At 37.5% G+C, this 26954-nt stretch overlaps 1 protein-coding gene across 1 annotated transcript in view; it reads left to right on the forward strand.

Moving 5' to 3' along the window:
- Window positions 1-26954, forward strand: part of USH2A (usherin) — a 698253-nt gene that overhangs the window by 580948 nt on the left and 90351 nt on the right. The window contains exons 57-61 of the mRNA XM_072948735.1: window positions 330-437; window positions 7128-7311; window positions 8430-8587; window positions 21265-21423; window positions 22825-22987. Coding sequence (XP_072804836.1) covers window positions 330-437; window positions 7128-7311; window positions 8430-8587; window positions 21265-21423; window positions 22825-22987 — 772 coding nt within the window. The remainder of the gene's footprint in view (window positions 1-329; window positions 438-7127; window positions 7312-8429; window positions 8588-21264; window positions 21424-22824; window positions 22988-26954) is intronic.

Below are 26954 nucleotides of genomic sequence, written 5' to 3' on the forward strand. Positions count from 1 at the left end.
CTGTTTGGGAGATGGAATACTCCGATCACGTAGGCAGGAGAGCCTCTTCAGTGACACCTGGCACAGGGCAATCAAGGCAAAGATGGGTGGATGGATTACATGAATTTTAAGATCTCTTCTGAGGCTGAGAGTTTATTCTTTCATCAGTGATAAATGAAATTTCCAGCAATACTGAGCTGCTTATAAAGTTCCTATCTCCATGAGAGAGTGTTTTCTGCTCTTAAAATTTTTGGATATCGCATCTACAACTCTGCATGTTACCTCTGGTGCTTAACTGATAATAAATAATCCTCTCAAGATGTACTCTATTTCTTGTTTGCTCTTTCTAGGTCTCCAGCCATACACCAACTACAGCTTCACACTTGCAGCTTGTACATCTGCTGGGTGCACATCGAGTGAGCCTTTTCTAGGTCAGACACTGCAGGCAGCCCCTCAAGGTAATTAAAAAATACCCCTGATCGGGGAGAAGTTTTCATACAGTATTTTGATGTGAGCTCTAAACTCTTTCATAACAAACGAGGAATAAAGTCTTAAAGGTCCAAAATAAAATAATATTCTAGGTTCCCATTTTTTAAGTTTGGTTAAACTATAAGCCTCCCAAGGCAGTTTGCTTTCAATTCCTTAAACTTTTACATGTGGTTTCCCATGGAAAAAAAAATATTATATACTTGGATCTGAAATTCCTCAAAAAATTTTAAATACTTTCAGGGCAGCTAAAATATAACAAGCACCATGCTCCCTGCTGAAGCTGATTAAAATATTCACTGTCCTGAAGAACTTTCCATCAAGCAGAAGTGATAAGACAAGTTACCAAGTCGATATGAAGAGAGAGAATCTTAAAAATGATGTTAGGGAAGGGCAAATGAACAGAATGCTCAGGTTGCTCTAAGGAGGGAGTCCATCATGGACATCAAGAAAGATTTTATGGAGCAGATGACTTCTGAGATGGACCACGAGGAATGAGGATTTTTGAAATGAACAGTGGGAGGAGATATACCATCAAACACAGCTTGAGGGCATGTAAAGTGGGACCATCACCTTGGAAGGCAAATTGGCAACATCTGCTGAATTTAACACGTTGATTACCCATGACATGGTTTCTCTTTCTGCGTGTATCCCAGAAAGTAACCCTTCCACAACTGCACAAGGAGGCATGTATCCGGATGCTTCTTGAAACATTGTTTTGTTGTTTCTTTAATGGCAAAATACTGGAAGCAATCTAAATGTCTATGAGTGGAGGAACAACTAAATAAATTTAGGTATATTTACACTATGGAATTCCATGCATCCATTGAAAGGAATGAGGAGATCTGTACATATAAAGTAGAAGTTACAGAACTACGTTGATGGATGGCATTTTACATATAAAAAACACATAGGAAGTGATATTCATTTCTATAGATAAATAAACTAATGCATAGGAAAGATTCTGGAAGCATACACACCCAATTGATAACACTAGTTACCCGTCAGTTGGAAACTGGGATGGGTAGTTATCATTCACTTTTAGGAGAAAAATATGCTCAGAAGCTTGCTAGTGATCAACTAATTATTTTGTTAATCTTTATTACCTGCCTGTTTTCTGTGTTTGGAAACAGAGGCTTAAATAAGTTTCTGAACGGAAATATAATGTTAATTAAGATCGGAGCGTCCTGGACTGTTTGTCCATTACTCTTCTAATGAAGGGGGTTGTTGTACCTCAGAATATTAGACCTGAACTTCCTACCAGTAAATGGGGAATAAAATGGAAAATTCCACATATGGGGCATATGGCTCCTCACCAGGAATTCACTAATGATGTTTTCTATATAAAGAATGTTTCATGTCAAAAAGCTTAGTGTTCCTTTGAAAGGAAGAAACCAGCAGTAGATTTTTTGGAAAGGTAAACTATCAAATGGATACTTTGATGATAATGGATAATTTCTAAAGGATCTATCAACCGGTTTTGGCTGAAACTCAAGCCGGATAAAGTAACAGGGTCTCTCCAGTTTACTCATCCAATCCATGTATTTAAATTCTTAGAAAATATGCCTCTATAGTCTCACTTTTTCCAAAAACAGTATTTCTTAAAAGAGTTCAGATTTCACGACTTAAAAATTATAGCTTTCAACAATGCAGGGGAGAGTGAGATGAGAAATGTTTTACTTGATTTCTTTTTTTAACTTTATGCACCTTTCCTTTAACACAAATAACTGTGCAAAGAAACAGTAAACTAAATGGGCTTTCCACGGCAGAACAGACGTGGATTTAGAATCCATTTTCTGGCTGTGTAAGTGCCAATTGTGAATAACTTGTTTGAGGAATAAATGGAGCCTGAGTGCTTAACTTGGGGGTTGTAAGGGGACAAACTGGCAGTAACACTAAGTTCTATTGTTTTGCTGAAGTGGAAATAAACATATTATATCATTTTAAATTAATAACCCAAATATAACTAATTTTAAAAGGCCTAGCTGAGTGAATTAGACAGTTTGAAGGTGGAGAGAATTCAGAGAAGCATTTGTTCATTGCCACCCTGAGCTCTTCTCATTTATTTCATTTTCAGTAGGGAAAAAAAAGAAAGCTAAAGCCGATTACAACCTCACTGATAAGTTAAAGCTGATTGTCTGCAATTTTATCCCCCTGGAGCATGTTGCACCCATAGCCAAACAGTGGGAAGAGCTTGAACTGGGTTATTGCTCTTTTCAGAATTACCACCAGGCCAGGACGCTCTCAATCATTCCTTTTAGAATTCAGTCATGCAAAATTGCAGCCATGCTTTCCTGCAGCGTTGATCATGTGAAAAAAAGCTGCAGGAAAAGGCCAGTCTTCCTCAGGTTCCCCATCTTCTGCCCTGCTTCTAACTGCTGCTGTTCCTTTAGACTCTTCCTCTGCTCCTTGCCCTCGTAACTCCACAGTCTCCCGTGGAATTCTCCACCGCTGGCTGGAATTCCTCACGAAGGCTGAGCGCACCCAAATTCTAGAGCTTTCCCAAAGGCTACACTCAGATTTAAGGCCAGTGTATCTACCAGTCTGCTAGTTGTTTATATGTAGGTGTTTTACCAATACCTCAGCCTCCGTATTTCAGCACCGAAGACCTCCCTCCCGCTCCCTAACTCACTCTTCTTCTCTTTCCCTCTCTCAAGTACCATCATCCATTTAATCATGTAAACCCCTGAAGTAGCATTCTTAATGCTTCTCTTTTCCTTAGTTGATAGTATGAAATGTTCATAAAATTTTATTAGTTTTAAATCCTAAGGATTTTTAAAACTGTGTTCTTTCTTTCCATCCCTTCTGGTATTAGTTCAGATGCCTGTAATTTCTCCTGATTCTCCTAACTAGCCTCCCTGCCTCTCGCCATTTCTCCTCTTTCTCATACCCCCATCCCGATTCTTCATCGCCTTTTGCCAGAATAGTCGTATCTCACATTCGTCATCCTCACAAATCGCATTTCCTTCCAGGAGGAAAAAAAAAGTCACATCTTCTTAGAAAAGCAAAGTAGACCCCCCCGAGTCTTAACTTCTGCCAGTCTGTCAGGCCTTTTGGTCTTTCCCACATGCCGTGTAATGCAGTCACGCCGAGGTCCTTGTACTTCTACCACACTTTCCTTATCTCTGGGACTTCATGTGGGATTCCCTCAGCCTGAATGCCCTTCCCTACACCCTCACTCAGTTAGCTCTCATGGTTTTCAAAATTTGGCCCAGATGTCTCCCATTCTGAAAATCGCAGATCCCCTCCCCTTCCCATCCATTCCCGTCTCACTCGCAGCCTGTGTTGGGTACCCTTCCTAAGTGCTCCAATAACGCACTCTGTTTCCTTTTCTTAAAGCATTTATCAAGCTGGGCTGTAAGTTGTTATTTACCCATTTTTATTGACCGTGATACCATAGGTTCCTTGAAGGGTAAAGACTATATGTCTTTATCCCCCCACCCACAGTGCCCAACACAGAAAAATGACAAAATTGGGTAGAACATTGAATCAACAAATTAACAAATAATCAATAGTCCAGAAATCAATGCATTCCTGACATCAGCCAATACAAAACTGGTTCCCTTCACTAGCTTTCAAGGGAAAGCCAATCCACAAAAACATGTTGCAATTTTTGACTTGGAATAAAGATTTGTAGGGACATGAAAAGTGGGGAATAATGCGTGGCACTGAAGACAAAGTTAAAACAAATCCAGTGAACGTGTTCTTTTTTTTTTTTTGTAGCTATTATGTCAAGGGACCAACCAAAGTTTGCTTCTGACCGTTCCCTGTTGTACCTCTCAGCTAGTGTACATGCTCCCCGCCCCACTTCTAGATGATTTCGCTCATGACCGTCCATCTCCTTCCCTTGAGCTGCCTCAGTTCTGCCCTTTCATTATGTAGAATAGGTTTTCTGATGCCACCTGAGGCTCAGGCTCAGAGAAGGAGGTAGATTCTTCACTTGGAACTTATTAGGACATCTCACCAAAGGTAGTCTTATTCTGTCGAAGATTTTTTTGCAGCTTCCAAGATAACAGTGTCTCTATATCATTTTGCAAGTAAGCACTGATGAATTTTTAGACATTCCAGTTTCATCTTACAAATCAAACGAATGGGCACAAGTTCATTAACAACATGAACAGAGCTTTCACAAGCTTATATAAATATAAAACTCAACTTTTATTTAGAACATAAGGCAACCCCAAAATGTTGCTTCATTTTATTTCATTAATGCCTCTGTATCCACAGGCTGCATTGACTGATTCAAAATGGAAGCTAAGCCATAGCCTTTGTAGCACCTTGGTGGTTTTTAATACATCCTTCAAGGTGAGAAAGACAAGACTGCAGGACTAAAGCTTTATGCTTTATCTCTTAAATCAACAAATTAATATCATGTTTAAATCAGACCTCTAATCAGTTGAGTCATGGAGCAGTTGTTGGCAGAGAGATCCAGGCATAAAACGTATACTATGATTTGTGGATTTGTCCAAGTACCTAACATAGAGTGAACTTTCAGAACAAAATGAACTATTTTCTTTCTTCTCGGGAGTAAATTATTCTTAGAAAATCATTAAGTCTGAGCTATTTTTAAATCTATCGTGCCTCTTTCAGAATGTTACTCAATAAATTGCATTTGAATGTCCTGAAATTTTTTCATATAAAATTGTTGACATCTTACCCTTACTGAGTAACTTACACAGGAGATACAACCAACCAAAAACTATTGATTATGGGGAACCTCATATTGAAATGAGGTGTTAAAAGCTGAAAAAGAGAGTTACAGTGTCTGTTCAGAGCATGGCCAGAGGACAATGTATAAGATGGTAGGATTGATCTTTCTCATTGCTGGGTTCTCCATCAGTGTGTCTGTACATCTGTGAGAGGACTTGAATGTTTGCCCCTGAATTACAGTTGTTTGCGTGTACATTTTTCCTTTTATACAGAGGGTATAAGCTCCTTGTAAGAATGAGCCATGTCTTAGTTACATTTGGATTCCATAGAGTACTTAACATAGTAGTTTGCAGGATACATATTTACAATAAATTTATTCATTCAGTATTTATTAGGCATTGTGCTATCCATAAAGATACGTTGACTAATAACACAGAGTAAACCCCTGCCCTCATGGAGCTAACTTTGTATTAAAGCAGGAGAAAGAAGTAGACCACACAGTCGTAACATAAAAATAATGATGCTGTCAAAGAAAGATGTTATGATGTTATGAGGAAATAGAAAAGGGCGTATGATTGAGAGGAACTAGGTTGAGATCACTTAAGACTGGGTGAAAGTTGTAGTTCAGGAAGGGTGGTTAAACAAGACCTTCCTAAGAAGGTGATATTTACACAGATCACTGAGCTAGGATGCCATGGTGTCAGAAACAAAAGTGTTCTAGGCAGGGGGATGGAAGTGCAAAAGCTGAGCTGGAAAAGAACTTGAAGCATTCTGATGCTGGAAAGGAGTCTGATGTGGCTGGAGCTTTGTCAATGATGGAGAGAAAGGTGCCAGGTAGACCAGAGCCAGAAAAATGTAGGACCATATATAGGTTATCATAAGGAACTGGGAGTCTACTGTATGGATAATTTCAAAAGGGTTGTATATTTTGTGAAGATTATACTGGCTTACATATATACTTTATATGCTTTTGTAAAGTTTACAATGAAATAGAGGTTTAAAGATTTAAAATATGGACACTAGTTCAGAGGCCATCACAGGAGTTTGTGAGCAAGAGACGCAGTTTGGATCAGGAGAGGTGAAGATACGCAGCCCGCGTATGGTAGGGTACACTTAGGGGTGAGAGGAGCAAGCGCCTCACGGGTAATGTGTGTGTGTGTGTTTCGCCCAAGAAAACGAACAGCTGGGTAAGACTGAGAGACAAACAGATTACAGACCAGAAAACCCAGAGTTCTGTTTTGGACATCTGAAGTTTTTGATGTGTAATTATTCATCCAAATGGCAGTAGACAAGCCGAGAGCGGGACGCGTGCGTCTGAAGCTCAGGAGAGAGGTTTAGTATAGAGATATGCATTGGGCAGTGTTCAACGTATAGACAATGTTTAAAAGAGACTACATGGGGATCACCTACAAGAGAGTGTTGGAAAAGGAGAGGAGACGAAAGGGTAAGAGGGAAGAGGCGGGAGATGAGAGAGCCTAGTTCTCCGAGGCACGACGTCATTTTGATGTCCAGGAAGGGAAGCGAAGCCAGGAAATGAGGCTGGGAGGAGTAGCCAGAGAGAAAGGTTAAGAGGAACCACAGCAGCAGGTGTCCGAGAGGCAGAGGCAAAGTGTGCTTGTCCGTTGAACTTGAGAATTCAGACAAAGGCTAGATTATGATATGATTCCAAGTAAATGGGCATCAAAGTTGAAAATCCCTGGAGAGTCTCCCAGGCCTTGATTGCACTCAGAGTAGCAGTCAAGATAGAGAAATTATCCACCACTCACCTGACATTCACTCTCTAAAGGCAATTCAAAAAAAAAATAGTAATAATTAAAATATTTGAAAAATACATTTATACCCAATTCTGTATTTCACCTCCAAAGCAAATAAATGTTCTTTGCTGCTCACCAGGAGGTTTTTTTTTTTAATCAATAGATAAAAATACCATAGTATGTGAGATGATGGTGTGACTTTTGATAAGGTATTTATTTAACCCTAACAGTAAAACTTCATTGTGTTGTTTCTGCCAGGAGTTTGGGTGACACCTCGACATATTATAATCAATCCTACAACAGTGGAATTATATTGGAGTCCGCCAGAAAAGCCCAATGGTCTCATTTCTCAGTATCAGTTGAGTCGTAACGGAACCTTGGTTTTCCTGGGTGGCAGTGAGGAGCAGAATTTCACGGATAAAAACCTGGAGCCCAACAGCAGGTGAACTAAAAGAAAACTTACCAGTCATATAGTGAGAATTTTTAGATTTTTCAGGGTTGAGAGAGAGTCCATCTCCAAATGAAACAATATTATTTGGTCATTTAATCTCCTCATTAGCCATTCCATAGATAATGAGATCACTTAAAGATGCTGAAGACCCAAGTGCTAGCTCATTATATAGTCTTCAGAAGACAAGAAATTCCTTAGAAATGTAAATAATCTATCTGACATAAGAATGTTTAAGTATATAAAATACATAAAGCATTACAGTTTTTGAATTATCAAACTATCTTCAAAAGCATGCATCCCTAAATCAGCAAGAAAAGAGATTCAAAGAGGTTTGTTATACATCAATGACCTTTTCTTCTGTTACAATGTTTTCTCTGCTTGCTACACTATATAGAGACATGAGTGGTTTAAGGGGAAAAAGTTCCACATATTTGCAATTCATTACCATTCATTACTCAGCAGAGATAAAATATATCTTAGATCAACAGATGTTTTATTGCAGAGAGTAGAGATCAATTTAGTTTTATTGTAGAGAGTAGCAGATCAATTTAGAAACATCTTTCTCTAAACATATTTCCCTGAACTCTAACCCATTTAAAAATGGAGACGATTAATTTGAATCCTCCACAAGCCACCAACACGCTTCAAGACTTTTCTGAAATCTTGAAGAAAAGCAATGAATTATTCGAGGGTTAAAAATAAAATGGGAGAGGGGCAGAAATAGTGATGGCCCGGCGAGCATGTTCTCTGTGCTAGAAAAACTACAGGTCTATGGTAAATTTCTGGACAAGGAGCAAAGAATTTGCAACTTGTCACAAATTTAGGACCAAGCAATAGGGGGAAAAGCCATCAATCATTGTTCACTTCTCCTGTGCATTGCCTTAGCACAATTCTGTCTTCTTTTTAATTTGTTATTTTGTATTTTTATTTTTATTTATTTTTTATTGAAGTATAGTCAATTTACAATGTTGTGTTAGTTTCTGGTGTACAGCATAGTGGTTCAATTATATGTAGAGAGAGAAATATATTTTTTCCTTTTCATATTCTTTTTCATTATAGGCTATTACAAGGTATTGACTATAGTTCCCTGTGTTACTTTTTTGATATAGATACATTTATAAGTTGGAAGCCACAACTGGAGGTGGCAGCAGTGCTAGTGATGGGTACATTGTTCATACACCTATGTGGACACCAGAAGAAATCCAGCCTCCGTATAATGTCACAGCAGTTGGGCCTTATTCCATATTTGTAGCTTGGACCCCACCAGGTAAAGAAAGAAAACCTCTGTGTGTGTGTGTGTGTGTGTGTGTGTGTGTGTGTGTGTGTGTGTCTGTGTGTCTGTGTGTCTGTGTGTGTATGTAAAATATTTTAGAGGAAATTAATTGAATATAAGGATGGAAATGTGAATTTAGTGAATCAGAGAGACATAATCTGTCTCCTGGATAAATATAAACAGAATAAACCAAACCACATTTATTACAGCCTTATGGATACATATAGATGTAGGTATTTAGACAAAGATATATAGATACATAGATACATACTTTTCTATCAAAGCAATACTTTCTTTCAAGCACCTGAGCCTAAAATCTCTCTTCTTATTCGTATACATCCAAGGTAAGTCACAAAAGTCTGAGTTACCTTGAACATTCATTTCTAGATTGAATTGTTGGCACTGCACTACATGGTGTGACTTTTGATGAGGTATCAACAAGGTTCCCCAGACTGAATCTTTGACACTGTATTACAGAGTGGGGAGTTGAGAAAGATAATAGACCACTCCGTCCGTGTGCCTTGAGTTGTGACCAGTATAGTAGCTGAGTTTTGCCTAAGTTGTATCAGCTCCATCAAACCATTTAGTCACTAATGGATGGCTTTTGTGGCTTAGTGAATTTTTAAACTTTGAAAATAATAATCATTCTCCGGTAAAATTCTGATTGCAGTAACACTGTGGATTAAGAATTAGAGTAAAATTTGCATGCTCTGTCTTTTAACCTAAGGAAATAAGAAGGTTTTGTTCAGCAAAATCGAAAACTGATTAAGGTTGTTAAATGCACTCCAAAGGTATATGATTTTATTCTTAATATCTAGTCTTAACATGGCATTGAAACATGAAATTAAAACAAACTCCTGATGCCCCCATAAGAATAAATTTAGCCATATTTTGACATGGAATTGAAAATAATAAGGTAATAGCCATTTTGGCTTTCAGCAGATCCATTCCACAAAATAAATAACAAAGACTTATTATTCATTGAATTGAACACTTACGTCAGTCAAAACTGGTAGTATAATCATAAAGATAACATAAAGGCTGAATGTATAAAACTTAAATTCTCATGAACCAACATCTTTCTGATGTCATAATCTAAGACAAAGGTGTCTTTTTGGTCAGATTCACAGGAGAAAAATCTCTCATGAGCTTTATGAGCAAAGAAAAACTTAAGTTGCTCTATGATATTAAATATAAATGATTCTACCCACCTTTGTCTTAAAATGAATGTGCAATAATATTAAATTAAACAAAATATGAAAGATAATCAGTAGTGCCAGAATATGTCATGAACAGCTATAATCCTTGCCTCAGTTTTAGAAGCATGGATATTCTTGGACTCTGCTCTTAATTTCAGTGGAGGAAAACACAAATCTCCTGCTGCGGAAAATACACAAACTTACATATCCTTTCATGGAATTGATTTCTACCTTCATGGAGTAGAATTGCTATCTTGCAACCTTTTAGCATATTTCTCCTTGGCATTTTTATAGTGCTGTGGTGTTTTTACACCACAAAGCAGAATGAGGCAGAACGGAGCCAGCCTGAGACCAGATTCAGCCTGTTGGCTGGACACTTCTCAGATTCGGTCCCAAATCTTCCACCATCCAGATTCTCAAAGAACAGTAAAGGCAGTTGATCCAGGGTGATAAGCAATGTTGATGATTTCCTAGCAAAGTGACTAGGAAGTTCCATGGCTTATCAAATTACCTGTCATTTTCATATTATTACACATATAAATTGCCATTGCTACTCTGAAGGCTTCACACCTGGTAAGGATTTGAAAACATCCTTCTTTTAAGACAACCAAAATAAGATGAATGAGAAAACCAGGCCCACTGATGCCACCTATTTGCTGACATTAAATAAGTCAATGTTTCTGAATCTCAGTTATCCCCTTCTGTAAAATGGACATAATGCCAATACCTACAAGCAAGGGTTGTTGTAAAGATTAAGTGAGATAGTTTTTATTATTATATAATTGGCATACATTGCCTGGTCTGTATAATATTCTCTAGATAGTGGTTATTTTCAGATAACTATTTTTACCTTTAATTATTCATTTTAAAAATGTATTTGCTCCAACATTTGCTAGGTCCCAAGGCCCCCACTTTCAAAATGATAAAACTGCATATGTTAGGGTTAAGTTTATAAATTTTTAAAACTTCTTTCAAATTTCCCAGAATTGTCATTTTTTCCTTTGAGTTCAGCATCATATTTTCATGTTCAATGTATGTTTTTATTTAGAAAAAAATTATAGTGAAATAAAGCATAAGTTTTGCTCTTTTAATGTAACCTTAACTCTTGTCTACCTCAGGCTTTGTAGAAATTGTTCATTCTAGTCCAGCCTAAAGGATATTGTAGAAATGCTTTACACACTAACTCTGACCATGTAACCAATGGTTAATAAATCTATAATATCCAGACCTGTCAATCTTTTAGTTTCAGATGCACAAAATCCATTACAGAAACCCTGTAATATATGGAAAGATTAAAATCTTAAATTAAACGTTTTTCCTGGTGCCTAGAAGGATTTTGAAGTCAGTAAACAGGCAGGTGATTTTGACTTGTACATAATCTACAGTTGATTTTACTGGAAAGTACCTCATGCTGTGTTTTGATTTGGATAATAAAAACATTTTTCTGCTCCTGAATAGTTACAAATATATATTTTAAGCTAGAAGAAAACAAACTTGCTGTAACTGGAGGTTGTTTATTTGCTCACAATCAAGAGCTTTCTAGGTATTCCTTATCCTGCCCTGACATCACAAAATGATTACATCACACGGAAAGCTGAAAAATTGGCAAAACAGTATGGACTGTAATTCCCCAACCTGAGTGAGCATTAGAATCAGCTAGAAAGCTTATGCAAAGACAGATTCTCAGCCCCAAGTTTACAGAATAAGAATGTCCTGGGATGTAGTCAAGTTCCCCAGGTGTCTTTGATGAGTTCTGAGTTTAGTAACCATGTCTCCCCCCATGCCAAGCAAACGTGGTCAGTGACAATAAATCTCTGAAAACGTGAATCAAACCGGTTTCCCTGGAATGTCCAAAGCCAAAATAGTGGTTAGATGAACTGATTTTTTTCACATGTATTCTGTCCTGTGGTCAGTATGGACAGAGTGACCTTACACAGGTAAGTTGCTGGAAGAAAAAAATCCATGTGGTTGCTTGGCAACAGGAAATGACCTAGACAATTAAATGAGCTTTCAGTTTACACATTCGTATTTCAATGCTATCTATACATTGTCTTATTACATGTTTCTAAATCCTATTAGTAAAAGGGCTGAGGTCCAGAGAATATATGAGAATATTCAGGGGAAGAGAAATTGTAATACTGATGGCAAATATCATATATATGCATTAATATTACTTGCTTATATTTGCCATTTGTTAAATTCCTAGTATATGCCTAATGCTTTGATAAGCACTTTCCCTGCCTTACCTCAGTTGATTCTCATGCAAAGCCTGGCAGACAAGTAGTATCATGATCAAAGTATTAAGATGAGAAACTTGAATCTCAAAGATGTAATATGATGTACTCCAAGTCACACAGCAGAGGCAGAATTCAAATTCAGATCTGCTCTCTATGACTGCCTTATGGGAGCAGTTCCTTCCTATCTTTGACTTAACTCTTAAATCCAAATCATACTTTCCATTTGTGGTCCAAAGTCCTTCAGATTTATGGTATAGCAACTGGATGTTTTGAAATAGTACCCCAGAGGGCCGAGAAGCAGAGCTAGGTGTTGGAGAAAACCAAATGATTTGAGGAGAAAAATGTTTCTTGCAGAATTAATTGTGAAAAATGGTGAGCCTTGGAAGAGAAGATCTCCATCTGGCAATAGTTATCTCCCACACCGTGAAGAAACTAGTCACCAGAAGCCTTACCTACCCATCCAGAAGTGCATAAGGAATACACATGACTTAGCAAAACATGGTTCCAGGTCTAGAAAGATTTTAATTAGGCGGGAGAGGGAAAGAGTCGTTTCTCAATTAACTACAAAGCGGTTATTCACAGATTATTTTAATGCCTTGGTAGGCATTCTCTTAACCTCCCAGGTAAATCCTGGTTCACTTTATCTCATTATTTAACCAATAGTAGTCGTAAGATTATCAAAAGACTCCAAACTCTAGAAAATCAATCCACTCTTTTGTATATTATTTGTACCGTCAAATCAGATGGTATACAAACAGCATATCCTTATAAAATGTTTGCTAGATTAATGAAGAAACAAAATGTTGAGAAAGGTTCTAAAATTTGCCATTCAGGCAAATATAAATAAATTTTAGATGTTCTGCTGTTTAAAATTATTCAAACACTTGATTTCGTATAGAAGCCCACATTCAGTGGGTGCTGTCTATACGCTGGCCATTCTTGTTTGAATCTATAGACAAAATAAACCAGATTAGTGTATTCCTAAACATTTCTTCTCACCTTTTGCCAGCTCTGAACTTTGGGTCACAATGTACACATTCGTATTAAAAAGAAAAAAGGATATATGTGACCTCAATAGGTGAAAAAATTATAGAAAATGAAGAAGCAAATGTTTCATGGGACATGAATCATTTACTTAGATTAAGAATGGAGCTAGGTATCCCTGCGCTTTCAGAGTCCAAACATTCAACATTATTTAAACTTTCAAGGTAATAAAGGGATGGTCTAATTTATGAAGGTGATGACTATATTTTGAACTATCCTAGCCTTTAATCATGGTCTAATTAACAATGTCGTTAGATTCAACACCTGCTTTTTCACACTAAGGATGGTGAGTTATCTAGGCTTAATGCATAATATTGAAATAGTGGTGCTTTTCCTTTCACATTTATCTCTCAGTCCATTAAAGAAAAGAATTGGCAACAGTTCTTCTACTGAGAAATCATTTAAATTAATATTGCTTAGGAATAGAAATGATTTTTATTAATCAAGTTTTGATTAAAGGGTAGCTAGGCACAATATGGCCTGTCTGTAGACATGAGGCGTCTTGGCGGTCGCTGAGCTCATCAGCTGAAGTGTATTAGATCCGATGCCATTCATTTAAAGTCAAAATTGGCATTAAGCTTTCTAAGACATTCATGTTGCATTAATTGGGATGATTCAACATTGGCAATTGTTTCAGGTTTCTTTTAAGTGCAATAACCAAGTGACAAGTAGTGGTGAGTTTCAGAAGAAAATGTAAAACTCATTTCAATGATTTGTGGCTTACTTTGCATATGAATCCATTAATCTTTTTTCAGTTTTATTGAAGTATAATTGACAAATAAAATGGTCATGTATTTAAAGTGTATCACATGATAATTTGATGTACGTATACATTGTGAAAGGAGGCCCACCGTTGATTTAATTAACACATTCATTATCTTAATGTATTTCTTCTTTTTTTTTTTTTCTTTCCCCCTTGGTGAGAAACCCAGTTCTACTCTCTTAGCAAATTGCAGTTACACAACACATTGTCAACTATAGTCACCAGTTTACACAATAGATCCTCAGACCTTATGTATCTTGTAACTGAAAGTTTCCACCCTTTTACCAACCTCTTCCTGTTCCCCCAATCTCTCAGCTTCTAGCAGCCACCATTTACTCTGTTTCTACAAGTTCAACTTTTTTTTTAATGATTCCACATATAAGCGATACCATTCAGTATTTGTTTTATATATATATATATATATATAAAAATCACATTTTCTTTATCCATTCAGCTGTTAATGGACAGATAGGTTGTTTCCACACCTTGGCTATTGTGAATAATGCTGCAGTGAACATGGGAGTGCAGCTGTCTCTTTGAGATAATGGTTTTATTTCCTTTGGATATATGTCCTGAAGTAGAATTGCTGAATCAGATAGGAATTCTATTTTTAATTTTTTGAGGAATCTCCATGCCGTTTTCCATAGTTCCTGTACCAGTACACATTCCCACCAGCAGTGCACAGGGATTCCTTTTTCTCCACATCTTTGCTAGCGTTTGTTATCTTTTAACTTTTTTATAATAGAGATCCTATCCGATCTGGAATAATATCTCACTGTGGTTTTGACTTGCATTTACCTGATAATTATTGATGGTGAGCACCTTTTCATGTTATCTGTTGGCCATTTGTGTGTCTTCTTTGAAAAAATGTCTGTTGAGATCCTTTGTTCATTTAAAAAAATTTATTTTTGCTATTGACTTGTATGGGTTCCTTATATACTTTGGATATTTAATCCCTTATCAGATACGTGGTTTATAAATATTTTCTCCCATTCCATAGGTTGTCTTTTCATTCTACTGATGGTTTTCTTTGCTATGGGGAAGCTTTTTAGTTTGATGTAATCCCATGTGTTTATTTTTGCTTTTGTTGCCTTTGCTTTGTATTTATCTCACCTTATTGAGCTCTAATACACGCTGGGCATTTTTCCAAGAGATTAACACATATCTCATTTAATATTCATAACAACTTGTAGTACGTTCAGTGTTCTTCCTATTTGGCTAATGAGAAAAGGCATTTTCGACATTACAAGCTTTTTTCTCTAGGTGTCACACAGAGACCACATCACATAGAAGTCCGAGCCAACCTATAGTGAGTCTGATTCCAAATTCTATGATCAAAATCACTATAGTATATTTTTTCACTATTTTTCTGCCTAAACAGTGCAGAAAGCAAATGACTTTTTTCTGTTTTACTATGATCCAGTTCAAAAGCTAAAAAAAAAAAAAAATTGCCATACATACAGCAGACATAAATGAGGACAAATTAATTCAAGGACAGTTCATCCAGTAACCTAGTAGGGTCATTTTGTTTGCCACTTAAAATTTCATAGGATGTAGTTCATTTACATTTGGGTAGATTGAGTCACCTTTTCATTTTTAACAAACATGGAAATGTTTACTGAGCCCCTCTCAGGGGAGAGGCACTATACTCGACATTTTGAGAGTTAAAAAGAAGAGTGAGTGAGACAGTGTCCCTCTTGTCAAGAACCATACCTTCTACTTGGGTAGAAAAGGCATAAAATGATAACTATTATACAAACTATGTAAAATGTCCATACAGTTGGCAGGGATGCATATTCAAGAGGGTCCTGTTTCACGTCCATGGCCTCCAAAGGTCATAACCAAGAGACCGCTATCTGTACAAAGGAGAATTCAGGCTAATTGTTTAAAAGCATTATGTTAAGCACAACCTGTGTTTTGAAGCCAATGTGGCTATCAAACCGAATTAATCGCTTTCCTCTTAGAATTGTTCTTGCCCCAGCTCCGAAGAAAAGATTTTTAAAAAGGATTATTTGATTGACTTGTCCCATTGTAAAGTATGCACCTGCTGTGAAATGAAGCCATGGAGAGAAAAAAAAAGTTGAATAATTTAACTTTTTTATTTGTAAAGATAATCAGGGTTTTTCTGATTACATCTTAACTTCATAAATGTTAAATAACCTACCAGCATCTAGTTGTTGTAAATTATGAAAAGGAGCCTTGCAAGGAATATTAACCAACGAACTCCTTGTTCTTTAGTGAACAAGAAAATGTGTTATGACGGCTTGTCTTTGTGCGACTGGTAACTTTGACACCAAATAACAAAACTGCCATTTGCACTTAGGGTAAATTGGTTCACATGAGCCTCCGCTGCTCCTCTCGCTCTGACATAAATTTATGAACTCGGGAACTAACCAAGTCGTGTGGCTTGCCGGCTGACTTTAACAAATATGCCCATTTCATTTCATTCAGTCATCAGAATGTCAGGGGGCTGGGTCGCTTCAGACTCACCGCAGATGGTCGAGGGCTTGCAGGAAGAAAGGAGACTTTCATGTCACCATCCTGTAAATCATGACAGTGGAGGGGACCCTCTTTCCTAAACGCATGTCAGCGTTTGACATGTTCACAGCTTCAAGGAGCATTTGCTGTTTCAACACCTCATAGGTGTATGTAAAGGATATTTATTTCCGATTAACCAAGACGTGAAAAATGCATTTTCCGGGTTCATGCTTTGACCAGCCGAGATCAAGATTATGTCCATATTTGCAACGTGATGGAAGCGCAGTTTTGTTCCCTGACCTCCTGGGAGTCCTGTTCTCTGCTTAAAAAGCAGAGGAGTTACTGGAAGCAGACCAGTAGATACAGACTAAAAGCGCAGTGTAATAAGGTGCAACCTCAGACAAATTGAAGGAGCGATTGCTCTAAATCATTACTAGGGTGAAGAATAGAATCTCTTCACAGGAATAGAACTTAACATATCCAAGTATATGTAAAAAATAAAGCTAGATAACAAAATATTGTTATAAAGATATTTACTTGAGTCAAAATACCGCATTAATTTGTAATTGGAATAACAGCTTTATACAAAAGATGGGTTCAGAAGTGTTTGAGAGCCATGAAGACAGTGTTATAGTTGTGCAGGTTTTTTCCCATTTTGTTCCATTTCTCTCTTTTCTTTTTTTTTTTTTTTTTTTTTTTTGTAGAGGCGCCTGTCATTTACTCGGCACTTTCTGTATTGCAGTGATGTACTAAAATGCTGTACACACATATTTAAATTTAATTCTTTCAGCTCTTTATGAGGTGGATATTAGCATCATCATTTTATAGACAAAGAGACTGGCATTCATAAAGGTTGAGTAATTTATCAGAAACAAATGAAGGCATAAAAAAGGGGTTTGATCTGACTCCATTCTATGGTTTGTCTAGTTCAACAAGAATGATGGCGTGTTTTTCAAATGTGTTTGTCAAACTTTTCCATAAGATCTACCGTAGGGACAGAGAAAAGAGAGTGAACATGTGATCCCAGGAGATTTAGATTTAGGAACAAACCTAAAGCAATCACCATAAACTTGTGATTTTTTTTTTAAGGTCTTGCTTTTTTATCTTAAAAATTCATGCTAGTTTGGCATTGAACTTCAATATGTCTGTCTATGTAAAAAAGTAATGTATAATTTATCCTGCAGGGGTACATTTTCTACTAATCTCTTTAGGTAAAGCATGTTATGTTGTTACATTGCAGGATATTCAGTCAATCTGAAGAAAGCCGACCCCAGTGACAGGCTCAATGTCCAGGCAATTCTTGCTCTCTGTATTTTGTCATAAATATGTGTGTGCAAACAGCAAACTTTTTGCCCCACTGCTCTGCAGGCTGTGTCCAGGTAACAATAGGGAGAAATGCTCCAAATCTGAGGTGGGATGCTGTGACATTCCGTGATATTCTGGGTGGATAGTTCCATAAGTGTATCTTCCTGCTGAAAGGTCAGATTGCATATTGAGAGGGTCCCTGATTCACTCTTCAATCTCTTTTACTACCTTGAGCAATACTCCCCAAAGAACATCTTTAGTGAAAGAAAAAAAAAAAAAACGCCTGATTATATTGCTCTTTATTTTACCTCTAATTCAGTACTTAAGTTTTCCTTGCCCATTAATGAACCCAGAGTCTCAAGTGTTTCCTCTAAGCAACTCCCTTCATCCAACTCTCAAATTTCATTTGAATTATAAAGCAGTCTTGTTGGGAGCAGTAAAAACGGCTCCAGTTTTGTCTCGCAGTTGAGAATTAGACTGTGAAGAATATCTTCTCACTAAGCTCATTATATGTACTCATTACACCATTAAAGATCTTTGTTGTGATATCTTTCTTTCTTCATGGAAAAAAAAAATAATGCCAAATTGTCTATTACCTGAGACTGAGCAGAAACATCATGGTCCCAGCCAACTTTTCATCCCATGTCTGGGGAAGAGTACACAGGATACATTCATTTTAAAGCAATAGTGAGAGATGGAAATTAAATTGGGTTTTGACTGCATCACAAATGGTATTTGCACTTGTTCAACATGCTGGTTATGTCTGCCTAAACTTTTTCTGCTGGTTTAGAGTTAGTTCACTCTGCAGTGACTACAGAGTTCAAACAGCTGGCTAGTGAAATTTCTCATCCCTCATTACACATATAATTTTCTAGTCCTGTGCTTTTTAGGAAGAAAAAGTTATTCACCGTTTTTGTGAACAGGAAGTAGTGGGATCCTGTTGGTTTGCCCTTGCTCGGCAGGGGGGCTGCGTGTGTCACAGGTTTTACAGGCCAGCTGGTTTTGGGAAACAGGGACGTGTTTGTCCTTGCCTCTGAAAACACTCTGACACAAGTTCACAAATGGCTAGGACATTTGGGAACAATCAAACAATTGATTGTTTGGGAAACCCACCCTTCAGAACTTTAAATATTCACCTATAATTTTGTTCCGCCAGTGGTAATTCTGATTCCTCCATCACTTTTCCCCCTGAATCTAATCTACCTGCAAGACCTGTTCTACCTGTCTCTCCATGTTTTCTCAAAATTAGCCTTTCACTTTTCCCCACAGTTGTCCTCATCCGAGCCTTTATTATCAAAATATAGCATAAGTATAGAGGGGTAAGCTTTGGTATCTAATGGGCCTGAGTTCAAGTCTGGCTGCTCCATCCAATTCACATGATATCTGGAACCTGTTTCTCCTCCAGGTCTTAGTTTTCTCATTTTAGAAAAATGTAATAACATTTACGTTTCAATGTGGTCATGTGGCTTCTTTATTCAGTATTTGAGCTACTACTCTGCGCTAAAATCTAAGTATTGGACCTACCTTATTATTGTTTTGAGGAAAACAAAGTCCGCAAATGTATGAAGTTGACATTCTAGTGATATTTTTTTCCAGGTTTAATATGTAGAATTATTACAGTCCGACTGCACACACACTTTATATTGCATGTAAATACATATACACAGTACGTAGCATTTTTTTTAGTTTTCATATATGTACTAGTTATTGTTTCTAAGAACAGATTAGATCTTTAGCTTTTTAAACTTGCATGGTTATCAGAGGAATAAATCCAACTACAAAATAAGAATCAACAGAATGCGGGAATCCAGTCATAAAGGACAGTCAGATGTGCTTACACATATTCAAGAAATCAAAACAATAATTAGTTCATTTGTGTCCTTATTATTATTGTTATAATTTTTTAGATTCTTCATATAAATGATGTCATATGGCATTTTTCTTTCTCTTTCTGGCGACATTCTAGTGATAATAAATGTGGTAATGGATACTGCCTGGCATAAAACAGGGATGCAGTAAAATATTGTTCCTGTTTCTGTTATTGCTGCAACCATGCAATGACTTTCAAACTGGTGTCCCTACCTCCTGGCTCTCCTGTTTTCAATCCTCTGCTCACCTGCCATCAGTGTTATCTTCCTAAAATACAGGTTAGATCATGTTAGCATCTTCAGAGTCTCATGTTGCTGATTATACATAAAACCCAAACTTCCTGAAGAAATCATTGATAAAACTTAGTGGTCACTTGAGCTTGAGAATGAAGACATCAGAGTCTTTTCTCAGAGTCTACTCTAAGGATCCAACTTTAGGGCCTCCAGCGTAGGGCAATGGAAAGAGGAAATCCAAGAACAGATTTGGGAATAGAAAAGTGTAATTCTTTTTTGGACCTGTTGAGATTGAGGTCTCTGTGAAGCAGTTCAAAATAGAAATCTGAGCTGCAGGAGAGATATAAAGCCAGAGATGAAAATTTAGGAAATCAACGATAGAATTAACAGTCAATTAAGCTATGAGGACAAAAGCAATAGTTTAATTAGGATGCTGTAAACTTAAAATTAAAATTCTCAGTCTGGGTTGCCAAATTCAGCACAATCTAGCACCTTTCCAAAGGAAATAATTGATCAGTCCTCCCGACGATGATCAGTGTTTCCTTCAGAAACTGCTTATTTTCATCAATTCTACACGAAATCCTGAACATTCTCGTTGGTACTAGCTCTTCTGCCCCTCACCCATTGGAGCTGTATCTACAAAAAGCACAACCACGTTTCATTCTTTAGATCTTCTCTCTCGTGGCTTACTGAGTCCTGTGCTGTAGATTTCACTGTTTCTGTAGCAAAGAAACTTAAGTACTACAAAGGTTAAGTGACTAAGCCCATATATGTTAGAAGCTATCAGATCAATGAGAAACTTTAGTGGGAAACTTCATTTTATTGTTCATTCAAGGTGCATATCCTCTCCTTTAAAATGTGTGCATGTTGTTCATGACCAAACAAGACTTACGGGCATTTAATTCTATGACTAGATTGTGAAGAGGCTGAAATGACATGACCTTCTTTCTTTAGGAAGCATTGTGAAAAATGACAAGTTTTTGAACCCAAATTTTATATATATATTTGGGCCAATAAGTCTCGCTGACAGAGGGGACTGTCCTGACTTAATAATTAATGCACTGGGAATTCTCTAGGTAGACTGTGATTTGGATACTTTATGGGCTGTTATGTCAAGGATCCGTGTCAGACTAGATGCATACACAACGCCTACAGAAAAATTATTGTCACAAGCAAAACTCGTAGGTTTTTTATGTACTGTAAGAGTAAGTAAGCCTAGGAATATATATGGCACCATTTCTAATTGCCTTGTATTTTTTAAGCAGTGAAACATGCCTTCATTTTTATTTACCCATAGAGTGTATCTTTGAATAGAATTATTATACTTCATTTGTTTTTTAAAATGGGTGACACGCATTTCTTACTTTGGGAATAGGCATTCTCACCTTTTCCAACTTAGTTTTCATGCAATTATTGATTACTCTATTAGGAAAAAGATACCTTTAAGTTTAAATATACGTTGTTCTTAAAAGATAAGCATTTGTTGACCATTTGCTGAGAAAACGTACATACATATTTTTATTCTCTCTCTCTCTCTTTAAAGGGATCCTCATTCCCCAAATGCCTGTGGAGTACAATGTCTTACTCGATGCTGGAAGTGTAGCGCCTCTGACCTCCTCTGTTGGTCATCATCTATCCATCCTTCTGGAAAATTTGGCTCCATTCACACAGTATGAGATAAGGATACAAGCATGTCAAAATGGTGAAGGTCTTTCAGTCACTTGTCCTGGGTTTTTATAGAAAAGTATTTTATTTAAAAAAAATTCATTAAAAAGGACTAGATTCTCAGTTCAAATATGGGAACTAACATTTCATTTCTTACATGTACTGGACTGTTTACCCAGAGAAATCAGAGCGTGGCATTGAGTGAAGCATTATGCATTTCTGCACATTAAATCATGAATATTTAAATATATTAAAATGGTGATTTTGCAAAGTCTTGTTTTATAAGGCCCTGTAAAAGAAAAACACCGAGATCACATAAAGGAATCATTGGTAATATAAAACAAAATAGGTATTACAGAACTCTCATAGAAGAGGGACTCACCTTGGTTCTAATTCAGTTTTATTCAGACAGAGGAGTGGTAAGGGAGACATTATTTAGAAGGTGAAGTTACACGCAAATAAATCTTATATATTTTGCAGTGCTTTCCTGATACCCATCGCATGTACATAAACTGTCTCCTTGAGTTCCATGGCTTAGGCTGATGGTCAGTGGAATTGTCTTCTATCTGTGTGGTCTTAAGGAAGAGCCCCTGTCACTTCCTTCATCCCTCCAAGTGTCTTATAACACCCAGCTGCTAAGAGAGATGTGACTCCCATTGGTGTGCACAACATGTGGCTTCACCTTCGATCAGAGACATTTACCAGTCTTATCCCCAACACGTAACTGTAACTCCTGTCCTTAGGAACTTCTGTTTTCAAATGAGCACTATTTCCCATAGAGTTGATTAGGACTAGGAGTCTGCAATTTTGCTATGCTAACTCTCCGAAATCGTGAGTCAGTTTGCTCACTTTTCTCTACAAACCAGACCAAGAGATTTTGTTTTGAAGGCTGCTTTCCGTGATCCAGTCTTCAGCGAATCCACATGGAAATAGCTTTAAATTAAGGTTTTCTTTATTTAAATGCAAAATCAACTTCTGCATCTCTATTTCCCTAAGGGTATGCTAGCAAGATACAGTATCCCTCAGATTCACTGTTTGCTTGGTGTGTGTTGAGAGAACAATCATTATTTTTAAATATTAGCAAAAATAAGATAGTATTAAGAGCATGCAAGACATGCAGGTCACACAGACGCTTATGAAATTGAAGCACATTATCACTCTCCGGCTGGGATAACTGCACTTGGCCAGCGGAACCTCAGTTCAGACGAGCCCAAGCGTCATTGTCTATGCCTGTAAAAACGTGGCTAATTAATGGATTTTCCAAAAATGATTCCTTATTTAAGTATTCAAGTCCTGTAGCGATTTATAATACTAGTCTAAAATATGTGCACAAGCATATAATCAAAATTTCAGATAAAATGATTTTCATGATGTCCTTAACCTATATACACGTAGACAAATTACTAAAGGTCTTGTTTCCCTTTTTTTTTTTTTCAAGAAGGTTGTGGAGTTAGCAGTAGGATGTTTGTCACCACATCTGAAGCAGCCCCCATGGATCTAAATTCCCCAGTTCTTAAGCCACTGGGGTCAGCTTGCATTGAAGTTAAGTGGACGCCACCTAAAAAGCCAAATGGAGTCATCATCAACTACTTTATTCACAGGTAACAGTGATTTATTTCTATTATTGTTAATTGTTTAAGAATGTGTACTATTCAGAAGTGTAGAATCAAATACATTTTCTATTTCCACAAGGGAGTGGATGGGAGTACATGCTTTTTGGAACACCTACTGGAAACTAAAATTGGTACTGGAAACTTTTACACATTATCCAAGGGAAAATGCCGCAACTGCCGTTTTTGTCTGAGCCCTCTTTAAGAGACAAGACCTCACAGCCCCATAAGCTCTACCTTTGATGGAGCAGTACAGCTGTCCCTGGACGCTCACTGACCAAGAGAACATAGTCATTCCAGAGGAGGAACCAGGTCTGGGACAAGAATTCTGATTATTTCCCATCACCTAGTATGTGGGGCTTGGAAAGGCTTTTGCTCATCCTCAAAAGACAGCACTTTTCATGCGCAGAGAGAAGGGTCACTCTGCAGCTCCCCCTTCTGTTTTGAGGTTTCCACTCTGCTGGAAACGATGTGCAAAATTTGTTAAGTGTATCCACCTAAAATGAAGAAAAGAGGGAAAGACAGCGGGGAGGGGGAGGAGAGAGTGAGGTGGAGGTGAAGAAAGAGAGTAGGGGAGAGGGAGGAGGAAGAGACAGCAGGAAAGGAGAAAGGAAAACAAAAACAGGGAAGGGACCAGAGGACCTGTTGGCTGAGAGCTTGCCCTCTGTCTTAGTCCATTCGGGCTGCTGTAACCAAAATACCGTAGACTGGGGTGGCTTGTAAACAAAACACGTTTATTTTCTGCAGTTCTGGAGGCTGGGAGGCCCAAGATCAAGGCGCAGTTACTGTCTGGTGAGGCCCACTTCCCGGTTCAGAGGTACCCTTCTCTCACTGTGTCCTCACCTGGCAGAGGGGGCCGGGGGCCCTGTGGGGCCTCTTTTATAAGGGCACTAATCCCATCCATGAGGGCTCCACCCTCATGACCTAGTCACCTCTGGAAGGCCCCATTTACTGATACCAACACCTTGGAGGTCAGGATTTCAGCATACGAATTTGAAGGGAACGCAACCATTCAGATGGTAGCACTGAGATGACAGAAAAGGTATTTTCTAAGACAGAGACTGGCAGACAGAAAGGATTTGCAGATGAAAAGCCCACTCCAAAAGCCCTGTATTTGCATCAGACACACAGAGCCCAACACATTTTTCTCGGATCCTTGCCCCACTTCAGCATCCTCTGTTAGTCCATCCAGCAGCCTCACGCCTTCCCTTGCTTGATCCTCCGCCCTGGTGGCATCGTTTGAAACTTAGTTTAGTCTCCTTTTATAACTTCAGATGTTGCAGCCCTTTGATTCAGACCGATTTTTGGTGATGAGCTAAGGGTTTGTGGGAAAATTATAAAGACAGAAATTATGATTGCATGTCTGGCTATGTAAATGACATGGCCCAAGATGAGCAAGCCAAATTTCTTCTCAGCAAACATTAATTTGAAGAATAGTATTTCTGATTCAGACACACACGGGCACGTGAAAATGGCTAATGTGAATTTACATTTTACGCTAAGCACATTAGTGCAGCCTCTAAAATGCCCATCCTCTTGGAATAGTTTTCTTTCATCTACTTAATGCTAATTGTATGAGAAAAGCACATCAAATTCCTATTCTGAATAAAGGGAAATAAAGTATCTGTTATAGAGCAGGATGTGGCTTCACTCGGTTGGTTTTGTAAATAAAGCTCATGATTGCAGTGACTATTCCATGGCAGCTATGGAGAGGGAAAACAGGAAATATAATGCAGAAAGCCCGCTTCAATGAAAAATACTGTAAATTGAATTTGACAGCATTTGATGGAATTTGATTATTCTAGTCACAGCCAAACAATGATATAAAGAGTAATATGAAACAGAATGTGTTACTGCCTAGCCGACTCAAAAGCAATAAACCTTCCTCCAATGTGACACAATCACTTCACAATCATAATTGTAGCCTGTTTGATACCTCTGAGTACAGCAGAAGGGCACTGACTGACACAGATACATTTTGTTTTTTATTTAAAGTGAAATGAAAATGGCGCACTGGGGCTCCAGATACAATCGTTATATTCACCTACACAGGCATGAATCACTTGGCAGTTATTTCTGCTGAAGTTTAAATGTGCTTAGACAACAACAATATCAAATTTTTCTTAGATAGCTGCAAAAAAAAAATCAGAAATTTGTAAGGACAGAAATAGAAGGTAGGCACGTAGCTCTTTTTCATTCTGGGGCTACGTGGGGCCTCTTGGGTAGTGATGGCCACAAGCCTGCGGTGTTTCTGGGAGGTAGTGGCAAGTGATTTCTGCTTCATCCTTTGCCCCCTCTCTCTCTTCTAGCATCACCAGAGGAAATTCATTTAGCTCAAATCAAAGACGGGGTTTGACCTATGCAGATATTTTCATTAAATTGCGGAAAGCCAACTTGCCGATCCCATTTTGAAAATGTTTGTCACTCTGCTCTCTCCAGCCTCCCAAATCATTTCCCCTCAGTAATTCCCTCCTGTGGGTTAGACGTTGCCTTACATATCATCCTGTTGAAAAGTGTCTGCCCTGATAAACAGATAAGATGTTTATGACTTTAAAAAATAAAACAAAAAATAACCTAGTAAGGGCAAGACTGTTAATACAGTTACTTCTGGTTATTTCTCCTGTTAACTTGCTATTTTGTTCAGACTGCTTTGTGGACCACGTGTGAGTTACAAAGGATGTTTTCTACCATAGGAACATCCTTTATGTTAGTGTTTTGCAACCTGTTTATTGATAGCGTACCGACAAGGCCGTCTTGGAGGTCTGCTTTCTCCCCATAGTAAGTGTGGTTTCTATGGTAAGGTTCTTCCATATTCCCTCTTTGTTTTACATCTGTAATCGTAAGTGGCAAAATCCATCCACAAAAATCCAGCTTCTGTATACAAAATTCACCAAATGCTTTTTCCTAAGAATTTACAAAACATGTAATAAAATGGTCTCCCACTAGGAGCTTCTACTCTAATAGAGACAAAAATGCATGGGGTTATATTCTCAAAAATAAAATAAATAAAGAGATTTGATTGAGGGGAGGGCATAGCTCAAGTGCTAGAGCACATGCTCAGCACGCACGAGGTCTTGGGTTCAATCCCCAGCACCTCCTCTAAAAATAAACCTAATTATCCACTCCCCCTCCAAAAAAAAGAAAAAAAAAGATCAGTGTTCAGTAAAGACAAAAATATACACAAACACGTTCTGAACACGATAAAAGTAGAAATAAGTGGTAAACCTTCCCTCTGAGTATTCAAATAACTAAGTATGCAAAAGCAGAGTAAGATTTTTAAGGAAAACATCTGAGACAGTTTGAATGGATGGATGAAATTCAAGAATATTCCAAGGGAATTGTATATAATAATTTTTAAATGAATAATTAAGCTTATTGAGTTAACTAAGAAAAAGTGTGATTCTAAGGTGAAGGAATTTTTTATGCAATCAATTTGTGTTGGGTGGGAAGATAGTCTGGATGTGAAAATGGATGAATGGATGGATGCGTGGGTGGGTGGGTAGATGGATGGATAGATGGACAGATGGATGAATGGCAGATAATGTTCATATCTACTGTAAGACCTGAGCCTTATTACCAAGGACCTTTACTGTAACAGTGACATAAGTAGATATCACTAAGATACAGTAGAGATGTATGTCAAAGTAACAAACCAAAAAAAAAGAGCAATATAATGTGAGAAATACAAATATTTACCAGAAAATTTACAGGAGACAGGGATTTTTTTCAGTCTGGGAATATTTATGGAAGGTGTCATGGATGAAGTTGATGTCATTGAGATCTGGCCTTACAAAATAAAAATTTAATGACTATTTAAATTAGAAATACTTTTGTTGGAAAAAAGTTTTAATAATACAGAATATTACAAAGGTTATTTATCCCTTCTTTATGACTTATGCCATATATACTTCCCATTGATAGAAGTAACTACTATTAATTTTAATACATTTACCATTGT

The sequence above is a fragment of the Vicugna pacos genome, chromosome 23 (assembly GCF_048564905.1).
Source record: "Vicugna pacos chromosome 23, VicPac4, whole genome shotgun sequence".
Lineage (NCBI taxonomy): Eukaryota > Metazoa > Chordata > Mammalia > Artiodactyla > Camelidae > Vicugna > Vicugna pacos.